Here is an 11490-nt window from a genome sequence, read left to right as displayed (position 1 = left end):
CGGTGCGATTACGATATATTACAATATTATTAGATCACGATACCATTAACTTTAATCCCTCCTCAATAATTGAGAATTCCTCATACATATCTACCCACCTTATTAGACTCTCGGTAAAAGCACAATTTCAAAATATAACATTTCTCTTTTGGTAACATATAGTATGAAATTTTTCTAACGCATGTACGGATAAAATTGGATTGCTGTCCACTAAAAAGGTCAGAAAAAGAAATATGAGGTTAAAAAAAATCATAAAATTAATTAATTAGACAGAATGCCCAGTTTAGCAATAAAGTAGGAAGCAGTGCACGTTGTAAGAAATCAGCCGCCAAAACTAACCTAATTTTCCGGTCAAAACAACTTGCTAAATAAGAAATTTTTTGTCAAAAAAAAAAGAAAAGAAAAGAAAAATTTGTTTTCGCTCCAAGAAATCTGAAATGCGGGAACTTTGAAGAGTGCAAAAGGGGAAAAACCAAGACAAAGAAAGAAAACGAGAAATCATTTCTTTCTTTCTTTCTTTCATTTCAATACTTTTTCTCCTTTTTGGAATCGTTTTTGATTGGTTTAGAATGGAAGCTTCGACTCCTCAAATGCAGACGTTTGGTCAGACGGAGATTAATTGGGACAAGTACGTATCATTAATCTTTATTCCTTAATCATATTTAAAGCTTATTTCTTTATCTGATCGGATTTTACTTCTTTTTCTTTGGGCGCTAATCTTTTATTCCTTTCTGCCTTAATCTGGTCGTTTTTGGATTCTTGTTTTGAATGAAAAAAATTTCTGCCTTTTTTCAATGAAAGTTTGAATTGTTGTTCATTTTTTTAAACGAGTTTTGGGTTTGGATTGGATGATTTCAATCCTTTTATTGAGCTTCGGGGTATGCAATAAGGTGAATTTTTTAGTTTATTCGTATATTTGTTTATGTTCAATGGCTTAATGGGTTAACTCAAGATCTGATTTTATTCTAACTGTTTTCCTCTAAGTTGGTTTTTGAATTGTTGTTGAATGAACCATGTATAGTTGTGATCTTTATGCCTTGCTTGAGAACCATTGTATAGTTTTCGAATTATTTTTACCTGCTTAATAAACTTTGTGCATTTCTTTCACTTAATTGCACTCTATTTCATCCATCATTTAGCATTTTATTAGTGGAAATCATTCAATTAATAATGAAGAATTTTTGAGTAGGAAAAGTTTCAAACAGTGCAAGTCTTGAAGGCAATCCTTTGTTAGATGATGTTCTGCAGTTGCTCTTTGTGATATCTTGATTGTTTTTTTATGGTCATCAGAAATCTGCAAATAGTTTCCCTTTTTCTGCCGTGAATTTTTAATTTGTATCTCTTTAATGTTTATTAGTTTCTCTTCTTGATGCAGACTCGATAAAACTAAATTTTACGTTGTAGGAGCCGGAATCTTTACTGGAGTTACTGTAGCATTGTACCCAGTCTCTGTTGTAAAAACCAGACTTCAGGTTGCTTCGAAGGACACTGTTGAGAAAAGTGCAGTTTCTGTCATCAGAGGCTTGTTAAGAACCGATGGAATCCCTGGTCTATATCGAGGGTTTGGAACAGTCATCACTGGTGCGATTCCTGCCAGGGTTATATTTCTTACTGCTTTGGAAACTACAAAAGTGACTGCTTTCAGAATGATTGAACCATTTAAATTGTCTGAACCTACACAAGCAGCTATAGCGAATGGAATTGCTGGAATGACAGCATCACTATTGTCTCAAGCTGTTTTTGTTCCGATTGATGTGGTCAGTTGTTCAGATTCATACACGAGAAATTTACTCTCTACTATCTTAATTTAGTATTTTCTTCTATTATATAAGCAAAATTACATGCCCACATACACGCTGCTGTGTGAGCTTATTTCAATGAAATTATTCTCCCTCTCCCGAAGAAGAAAAATTTGTTTCGTGGTTTTGTCTATAAGTAAAGCCTTTCTAGTTAAGATCTTGCTAGAAGTTTGGCATAGTGGGTGTCTGGATGACTGTTCTCCAGACTCTCTTTGAAATGCTCTAATGCAGAGTAAAATTCACTCCATCTATGGCTGTCCTCCTTATTTCTCTTTTTTCTTTATCTAAACTGGAAAAGAGATGTTGCATAAGTAAATTATTTCTTATGAATTATGCTCAGATTAGTCAAAAGTTGATGGTCCAAGGATACTCGGGCCATGCAAAATACAGTGGGGGTTTGGATGTTGCTCGTAAGGTTTTAAAGTCTGATGGAATCCGAGGGTTATACAGAGGATTTGGTCTATCAGTCATGACTTACTCTCCATCCAGTGCTGTATGGTGGGCTAGTTATGGTTCAAGCCAACGTGTTATCTGGAGGTCAGTTGTGATTGTTTTTGTTGTTATCTTCTCTCCTTTGTCTTTGGCTGGGTTAATTTTCTTTGTTGAGAAAAGGGTTGATGTGCTTTTAGAGCTGGTTACCTTAGGTCTTTGTGCAACAACTAGTCATCTTTAGATCAAACAAGACACACTTATTCTTTAGATCAAATGTAGGCTTCCAAAGGGGATAGTTTTTTCTCCATTATGATTTTGGGTCTGGCTGAATTTCTGGCATTTGATTCATTCTTCTTAATTTAGCTCTGCATTACCATGTGTACTACTTTTTGGGCAGGTTCTTAGGCCATGGCACAGACCTTAAGGAAGCTGCTGCTCCTGACACATGGAAAATAGTGTCAGTGCAAGCTGCAGGAGGAATCATTGCAGGTGCTACAGCTTCCTGCATCACAACTCCATTGGATACTATTAAGACTCGCTTACAGGTATTCTTAGGACCTTATTGACATTAATCCTTCTTGGAATTTTTCTTCCTCTCTGTGATGGCTGCTTCATGTGTCTTGTTCTTGTTCTTCTTCCTTTTTTTACTTTTGCATTGTGGTTTAGATAATTCCATTTTCGAAATTGGAATTATATGTTCTTTTGACAATTTACATGGTGTTTTAGTATTACAACATTTTTCTGTCTGATTGCAATAGGTAGACCACTTTCTGTGAAGGTTGAAAGACCTTTTTCCTTTTCAAGATTCATATAATGGTTTGTTTGGTCTCCATACTGCATTTTTGCGTGTGTGTGTGTGTGTTGTTATTCATTTTGAGTTGCATTTTGCCGTTCTAGGTGATGGGGCATGAGAAGCGACCCTCTACAAGACAAGTTGTAAAAAACTTAATTGCAGATGATGGTTGGAAAGGTTTGTACAAAGGGTTGGGTCCAAGGTTCTTCAGTATGTCAGCATGGGGCACCTCAATGATATTGTCATATGAATACCTGAGTATGGATCCTTTCCTCTCTTTTATTATTTTTACTTTCGTTTAATGTTAAAATGAATGATGTGATATGCAAAGCACAAAGACCTTTAATTTCTGGAGTTTGATAATTGAACCTGGTGAAAGTAAATTACTATATGTGTTCTTTAGAGTTAAAACTATTGCTGGTTCTACCATGTTTAAAATAATCATTTGTTCTTTGTAAAATAAGCTTATGCTTTCCATCTTGATGAATTAGTTATAGATCTACATTTTGGATATCCATGACGATAGCTGCTATGAGTCTATTTAATGCTGCCATTCAAATTATAACCTGAACTCAGTCTGAACATGTTTTTGATTTTCTTTCAGAGCGCTTATGTGTGAAAGAGGAATAGAAGTGACCAACACCTGTCAAACAGTTTTGCTTCTTGTTGCATGAAAAGCATAGATTTAGGTCCTAGGCTGGCTGTGAGTCGTTATATTTCTGAAGACAGCTCTGCCAGACAGTCTCAAAGATTATTTTCTTTCATTCTCCAGATCCAGAAATGGCTTGCGATTGTGCAGCAACTATCATTGTCTTCTCATAGAAACCAACTCAATGATTCATTAAACAGATTAGTGACTGATTGTTTAAGAGACACATTGGATCTGGCTAAGATTCTTTCATGCTAGATTTTTTTTTTCTCGTTAGGATAAAATTGCTGACACTTAGAAACTATAACAAGTAGCAAGTGTATCTCTCTTACAAAATTCAACATAAATTGTATGTTTACACAAGATTTTTCATTAGGCGCACAGTTATTCTATCTGATTTTTGTTTTTGGATATTTGAACTTATGTTCTGTTCTCTATCATTTGAAATAATGGAAATAAGCTGTTTCGACGTTTGTGAGCTTGTCATAAACAAATCAACAGTAACTATTTGGTTCTGTTATTCAATAGTTTTGGAAGATGACAAGTCTTGAAGCTACTGCATGATTAAATATGTGAATGAAATTGCCCTTTGTTCTTGGAATGAAACTATCATGGTCAGATGATGAGATTTTCATTGCTTATAGAAAAGCTGCAATCATTATGGCATGTAAGCAGTTAAAAATGTATTGAATTCCCAACTTACAGCAGCTTCTTAATGTTTTATACATAAAAATTTACCAGATATTAGGCTACAACTTGTTCTTTGACTCTTCCTTGTTCCTCTTTCGGACCTAACCTGTCACAATAGAATGAACCAAGCAGCTGATTTTTCTGGTTTTATTCTCTACTGTTATATAGACCAAAGTTCAAATCTTTTGCCGATAAGTAGAAATATGTGAAAATTCTGTTTGAACTCTGTTTAGAGCTGTAGCAAGGCCTCCACTCGTTTATTTACACAACTTCTAGCATTCTGGTGAATTCAGCTTCTAAGTGGTTTTTCCAATACAGCAGAAAAGTACTCATCCTCCATCTTATCAGTCTTTGGTACAACCCTCCACAGCAGCTTTTTGTAGTCTAGCCTGGAAAATTCATTCAAATAGATCTCCAAACCATCCCTTTTACAGAAGAAACAATCCACCCAAAGGAGTCCTTTGGGTCGAAGAACACGGTCCCAATCAAAAAGCACAAACTGGAGAAGTTCTACTCCAATCCAGCCATCCAGGAAAAGTGTAGAATGTATGATGTCGAGTGTGTTGTCAAAGAATGGCAACCTTGAGCCAATTGATAGGTAGAGTGGTAGGAGGCCTCTGAGTGCAATCACCTCATTGAAAGGAGCCCCTAAATTTAAGGTGGCTGATGCGATGGTTACATTTCTTTCCCTCATTAGAGCAGCAAAGGTACCAGTTGAGGGGCTAAAATCGAGTCCAATCCTCATCTCCCCAGACTTCAATCTCAGAACTTCTTCTATGGTGAATTCAGCTGAAATAGATTCATTCATTCGGATTTCCCATCCTCTCTTCGAAAGATCAAAACAATTTGAACATTTGAAGAAGCCTCTTTTGCCCAGTGTTTCATTTGAAACAAGACAGGCGTAATCTTTGCACTTGTAATGACTCCATAAGATATTGGTATCACTAGGTTGAGACCAAAGGGACGAGCTTATAGGAAGCGGATTACTGTAACGTGGAGGTGTTTTAGAGAAGCATCTCCTCCTTGGCAATGGGTCACAGCCATCAACAATAAGCTTCTGAGAAATGTCCCAGTCATCGGGGCACGTCTCATATATCTTATAACTCATGAATCGATCTACATTTGGGGCCATATTGGCACAAGCTGGTCCTACAGATGGACTAATTGCTTCCACCCCGAGGAAGTTTTTCTTCCCAGTTAACCTATTTGGTTTCAATGCAGTGTAGTTATGAAGCTCACCTGAGTTAAAACGATGAGTTGATCCTTCCTCAATTTCACTATCCTCAGGCTCGCTGAAGTCTTCATCCAAAATGCTGATTTCATTGGTACTTGGAGTACTGCCGTACAAACCTGATAAGGCTTCTACAAACTTGTCTAAAGATATGGCAATATGTAGAAGTTGATCAGCAAATTTTGTTAGTGCTTTAGATTCTGGATTTGCAACATGAAGCTGTTCCAGAAGAATTCCCACTTGGCTTTGCAAACTAGAGATCTGATTCGGAAGTGAATGAGGCAAGACAAGCCGGCCTTGGTAGATACTGACCGTGGAGGTGGTGGTTCTGAGGATTGTCTGAGAACAGATGATGTTGGAACTTAAGATTGTGACTGTTAGGCTGATATTGATTGCCAATACAAGCAGACATAGCATTACAGGCAGGGCAGCAGGAAGCCATTTTTGCGATTTAGACACATTTTGTTTCTGCATTTCTTGGTTGAGTTTGTGATCCTGGCTACGTATGAGGAGCTACCATCTATTCCTTGTTCGATCCCAAGAGGACTCAGATTTCCTGGCTCTTCATTTCAGGTTTTGCTCTTTCTGAGGTGTTTGAATTACAAAATGATTTCCCTTTCCCTGCAAATGTGTACAACTTGGAATTTCATTATCTTTGATAATCCCAAAGCGGTAAAGGGTGTTTTCGCTAATGCAGTGATCGGAGATGCGGTTTTGAATTGCACTTGAAGCAATGATTAGTACATTGGAAGCTCTTTCAATGCCCAGCAATATAAAGAAACTACTTGGTCAATGTAAATTAGCAGACTTTTTTATGCAATAATACAAACACGATGTGAAGCATCACATGAGGCTGTAGAGAGGAGTATGAACAAATTGCTGCTTAATCGAATGACATTACTTGGAACTTGGGGAAGAGAAAAGTAAAAGATTAAGCACTGAGGTTGATCCATGCCACAGGAATTCCTAAATATCATCCTCAGCTAGGCAGTTTCAATAATTAAAGAAAAACAAGAATGCAAGCTAAAGCACATTATAAACAGTTAAATTCTAGCGAGTTGACATTTGTCTTTACAAATTAGTGAGAAACAAGTTCATTGGACTTCTCGAACCAAAAGAACTTCCAAGCAGTAGGGTATGTTCCCATCAAAACTTGAGCCAAAATACAACCACGGTTAAAGTAGAGCTGCTACAATGACTGAGCAGAACATGGTTTGGACAAAGGTCAAGCAAAATGCAGAAGATTCTGGTGGCAGATCATGTATTCCCAGATTCCTTCTCCCTCAAAATTACAAAAAAAAAAAAAAAAGAAATAATGACGTGAAAAGAAGCATATGGCTCCTTCCGACATTTCAAAGGGAGAAGGGGATCTTATCCAGATTTTACTGCAATGGACAATGAGACTCTGGTAATTCAAAGAGGCAAAAATTTCATTTCACAGAACTATCTGATGATCTGAGACCCACACAAGAAATGCATCTGACAAACATAGTAATCAAAGTGCATCTCCGTTACACACTTGGTTCACCGTCATCATCTTCACCATCCTCACAATCCTCATTGTTGTCTTCATTATCATTTTCATTGTCATCGTGGTCATTAATGTCATCATTCCCAGAGTCATAGCAATCATCATGATTGCCATCATCTTTTCTACCTAGCTTGGCATATTCCTCAAGTGATGTTGAAGGAAATATTTCACCCACCCTACCATTTTCTTTGTTGGCTGTGGTTTTTGATGAACCTTTAGATTTACTTTTGTTCATCTGTTACAATAAAGAAGGTCAACATTATAGCACTTGGCAGAATAAAAGTACTAGAAAATAACAAAAACATTAGAGAATGGATCCTGCTGAAATAATTAACTGTGCCAAAGAGATTGTATGTATCTTAGCAGTTATGAAATATGATATTCATAGCCAATGCAGATATATCAAGAATAACTTCAACTTCAATTATATATGTCTTACTCAGCTAAGCACTTCAGACAACTAATGACAAAACAGATGTTTAACTTTTGGGGGTGAAATGTAATTCATCGACAAATAGAGTCGCTTTTAGCTTTCAATACTTGCCAATAGAAAGGTATGCAGGAGCTATATTTAGCACATTCAAAAGCAATGCCGAATTCCAAATGCAAGGAGTTTTGCAAATCCAAGTTATTTTTTTGCCTTGATGATAGAAAAAATGCAGAATCAACCTTGATTCACGTTCTAATTTTAAGTAATGTATTTAAAAGAAAATATGTGCCTATACTATTTTTCTTTCAAGCAGAAGCTGCAGAGGCATCCTGAGAAGTGTGTGAGCAGAGTTATGCACACTCTGCCTTGTCAAACTAACAAAGATTGAATTGTTATTTAGACAAGGATATATATTTCTTCTGAAATACATAACAGCTAGCAGTTTAGGTTAAACAAATTTTATATCAAACAAAGGGAGCAACACTCAAGTTATTGAATGACGATGCCTTTGGGGTCAGACACATACCCTTCCCCCGGGAGGGGAGGGGGTGCTGGGTTCTGTGGGTCTTTGAAGGTTCAAGAGCCCTCACCCCATTGGATCTTGTTAAACAAATTTTATATCAGACAAAGAGAGCAACATTCAAGTTATGGAATGGCCATGCCCTTGGGTTAGATACATGTCCTTCAGGGGGGCTGTGAGTCTTGAATGTTCAAGAGCCCTTGTCCTATTGGATCTTTCAAAAAAGAACCATGTCAGCTCAACAAAGATCTGCTCAATTCAAGAAAGCCTTATATAACCTTTAAGCATTTAACTAATCTTTCCTTCTTACGTTAATATCAAGAAGATATTGTTGAACCTAGAAGTGTATACCACACTGAGCTCAATTCATGATCCAGTTTAAAAACGACACCCAGGAGAACTGATCAACAAACATGCCTTCATGATAGACAAATTTGACCTCCATCAACCAGCCCTTAGTTATACTATTTACCACACAATAGCCTACAATAAGGAAGAAGACTGAAATCTCATATTGAAAAGGTAATACCTTCCACACTTTTTTTATATTAGGATTTTGGATCCACCATGAAATTATATCAGACACCATCAAAAGAATAATTAATTGGATAAAACTCCTAATTATTAACCATAAACATGAACCATCTCACAAATACTATCATCAAACAGGTAATTCTTTCCTATGCCAAGCCGTCTGTTTATCAATAGCAAAGTAACTACCGGAGACAAATACGTCTTTACCACATAAATAACCTATATAATTTAATACAAGAAGAGAATTATTCTGAGACACTTACAGCACGTAACAGTGTCCGCCTATCCCTTTCTCGAGCATTCTTTATTGCCTGAAACAACATTGATCAAAGTCAAGTATCAGTGCAAAATTAACACCTAATATGCATATTATTAACTCATAAAAAACAGAAGATATTGCTCCAAACCAACCTCCTCAAGCATCTTTTGCTCTTCTTCAACATCAGCAGAGTCCCTATACAAATTACACAGTCAACACATTCAATGTTCAAGCTTTTGCTCAAATATATGCATTGGAGATGAGAAATCAAAACAAACCTTCCAACTATTTGATCAACACGACAACGGCACTTTGCACATACTTTTTGCTCCTTAGCACAACCTAAAACAAAAATCCATCCCAATGATCAAATGAACAAAAATATCCACACACACAAAAAAAAAAAAACATTCCCTAATAAAAAGAAACACCCTTTGACATACATTTTGCTCAATTGAACTTTAAACGTTTCCACGGGAAAGACTTCCTTCTCTTTTTCCAGAGAAAACGCTTTCCATCAAAACAAACAGAGAACTAATAACAGAAGAAACTAACCAGAACAAAGATTATGATAAGCTTGACGCACATTACGTTTCGAGCAAAGCTGACTGCGAAAAACCCAAACAAAAAAAAGAAAGAAGAAAAACCATTAAAAGGATTCACAAAAACTTCAAAAAAAAAAAAAACCAATTGTTTTTGGGTCTAAAAGAAAAAGGTTACCATTTAGCAGGCTCAGCTATGGGTTTATATTTGCCGTAACGGCGTTTCCAATCAATTTGTTCTTTACATCGAGGACACACTCCGGTTATTTCAGAGAAAGGCTTTAGCTTCCCTCCAACTTCCTATTAAAAAACATGGAATTTTTAGTAATTGAAATAAAACGGTAGAAAGTTCAGTAGTATTCATTTACCGTCTCGTTGATTTTAATGGCGGCGTTTGGCTTCCAGGCATAGCGGTTTTGATGCTTCGGTGGCCCTCGCCGACTGCTCATTCTATTGCTTGCTGGCCGCCGACTGAGATAGTCTTAGCTTATGCTAGGAATTCCCCCCCTTTTTCTTTAATGAATTATTTGGAATTCTATTAACCTAAACACTGTTCTCTTATGTTAGTAATATTTGTTTCTTTTTATTTTCTTTTTCTATTTAGAAAGTTTGTTAAAAGAATAAGAAAACAAAATTATATTGATTAAAATCTAACAAATTTTGGCTAAGATTATAACTCAGCATCTAAATATGTTTGTTCATGTGACCTACCAAGAAAAAAAAATACTTGTGTTTGTTCTTTATAAAATAAAATTATGCAAATATTGAAAAAAAAAAAACATTGATAAAAGAATAGAATATTAATATTACAGAATTATATCCAAATATTGAAAAAAAAAGAAAAAAATTCTTTCCAAATACATTTTTTAAAAAATTATTTTATTTCATTTCCAATGTAGAAATTATTTTCTTTTATGTAAAGTTTTAAATAAAATAGTTTTAGCTCATTAAAACATTGCCTAGAAATCCAAAGAGAATAATTCGAGTTGGACATATTAGATTTCGTAAGGATTACTATAATTCAAATGTAAATTCAAAATTACAATATCAATAGATGGTAATATTTTAATTTTGAAAGAAAATATTTAACTTAAATTTAATGGTTAAAATTATTAAATTTTATCTAAACATTAAGAACCTATTTGGTTTATTTTTTATTTTTAATTTAAAAGCTATTATGAAGCTTTTATGAAAAACAATAATTTTTAAAATTAAACTAAAGTTTTTAGTAAATTATTTGATAAAATAAATTATATAAACTCTAATTTTGATTAAAATTACTAAAAAGGATATTCATGACATCTTCATTCACCTAATAAATTAAAGTGAAATAAATTTGCTTTGAGTTTATATACGATTTTTAATATTAAAATAAAAAAATCTATAAAAAAAGGAATAATTTTCAAACTTATATAATAATAATAATAATAAAATTTTTGGTGAAGATAGAAAAACTTTAAATAGTGTTGAGTTTTGAATTTTGGATATTCTTTTTTCTTAATCTTTAAAAGTTGTAAAGAGAGTTTTTTTTTTAAAAAAAAACACACTAACTTTTCAAGAAATATTCCCCTTTCTCATTCAATCTCCCTCTCCCCTCTCTTTTTTTGCAAATTATGTTTTTCCAATGCAAAATCACGATCTCTAAAAGATTCAACAATAAAATAATAAAATCTAAAATTTTTTTATTCTTACAAATATTAAAAAAAAGAAAACTTAAAATTAAAATATATATTCAGGTAATGATTAAAGGTAAAGAAAACCCAATCACTATCTAAATATGCTTTTAAGCATAATTTTGAATTCAAGCTCAACAATATTCCTTGCCCAATAGCATTTTTCAAGTACCTTAATATCCTAAATGCTGCATACAAATGTTTTTAACTAGGTCTATCCATAAATTGTGATAGGACATGTACAACACTATATCTATTCTTGTGAAAGTCAAATATAGCAATTTCCAAACTAGCTATCTATACTTTGTTGCTTTTGCTAAAAACTCATCCGTAATAGTCTTGCAAAGTTTCTGATTGTAATCCATGGGTGTGGAAATTAGTTTTGAACCAAGTAATCCGTGCTCGTT

General features: G+C 34.6%; 3 protein-coding genes across 3 annotated transcripts; 1 reads left to right on the top strand and 2 right to left on the bottom strand.

The window, feature by feature from the left end:
• Positions 1 to 338: 338 nt before the first annotated feature.
• LOC110425782 (Mitochondrial substrate carrier family protein) lies at positions 339 to 4144 on the top strand. The gene is made up of 6 exons (XM_021440783.2): positions 339 to 628; positions 1376 to 1757; positions 2140 to 2336; positions 2629 to 2776; positions 3129 to 3282; positions 3629 to 4144. Exons 1-6 carry the CDS (start codon positions 570 to 572, stop codon positions 3652 to 3654), a joined length of 966 nt encoding a protein of 321 aa, XP_021296458.1. The 5' UTR covers positions 339 to 569; the 3' UTR covers positions 3655 to 4144.
• A 323-nt stretch (positions 4145 to 4467) lies between these two features.
• On the bottom strand, positions 4468 to 6306 carry LOC110425968 (putative methyltransferase At1g29790). Its single transcript, XM_089785204.1, has one exon. It carries the CDS (start codon positions 6066 to 6068, stop codon positions 4653 to 4655), a length of 1416 nt encoding a protein of 471 aa, XP_089641330.1. The 5' UTR covers positions 6069 to 6306; the 3' UTR covers positions 4468 to 4652.
• A 251-nt stretch (positions 6307 to 6557) lies between these two features.
• Positions 6558 to 9953, bottom strand: LOC110425814 (small acidic-like protein). The gene is made up of 7 exons (XM_021440858.2): positions 9779 to 9953; positions 9589 to 9710; positions 9424 to 9476; positions 9147 to 9210; positions 9021 to 9063; positions 8873 to 8920; positions 6558 to 7360 (listed from the first exon to the last, which is right to left on the bottom strand). Exons 1-7 carry the CDS (start codon positions 9857 to 9859, stop codon positions 7106 to 7108), a joined length of 666 nt encoding a protein of 221 aa, XP_021296533.1. The 5' UTR covers positions 9860 to 9953; the 3' UTR covers positions 6558 to 7105.
• Between the last annotated feature and the right edge of the window lie 1537 nt (positions 9954 to 11490).

The sequence above is a fragment of the Theobroma umbraticum genome, unplaced genomic scaffold (genome assembly GCF_002168275.2).
Source record: "Theobroma umbraticum cultivar Fairchild unplaced genomic scaffold, ASM216827v3 scaffold_12.1, whole genome shotgun sequence".
In the NCBI taxonomy this organism is placed as follows: Eukaryota; Viridiplantae; Streptophyta; class Magnoliopsida; order Malvales; family Malvaceae; genus Theobroma; species Theobroma umbraticum.
The sequence above is the reverse complement of the archived record's forward strand: the minus strand, read 5'-3'. Positions and strand labels throughout refer to the sequence as shown.

Coding starts and splice junctions, on each gene's coding strand:
- LOC110425782 (XM_021440783.2), top strand. CDS start 570: ATGGAAGCTTCGACTCCTCAAATGCAGACGTTTGGTCAGACGGAGATT. Junction 629..1,375: donor ACGGAGATTAATTGGGACAA/GTACGTATCATT, acceptor TTCTTGATGCAG/ACTCGATAAAACTAAATTTT. Junction 1,758..2,139: donor TTTTTGTTCCGATTGATGTG/GTCAGTTGTTCA, acceptor AATTATGCTCAG/ATTAGTCAAAAGTTGATGGT.
- LOC110425968 (XM_089785204.1), bottom strand. CDS start 6,068: ATGCAGAAACAAAATGTGTCTAAATCGCAAAAATGGCTTCCTGCTGCC.
- LOC110425814 (XM_021440858.2), bottom strand. CDS start 9,859: ATGAGCAGTCGGCGAGGGCCACCGAAGCATCAAAACCGCTATGCCTGG. Junction 9,064..9,146: donor GTTGATCAAATAGTTGGAAG/GTTTGTTTTGAT, acceptor TAATTTGTATAG/GGACTCTGCTGATGTTGAAG. Junction 7,361..8,872: donor GGCGGACACTGTTACGTGCT/GTAAGTGTCTCA, acceptor TTATTGTAACAG/ATGAACAAAAGTAAATCTAA.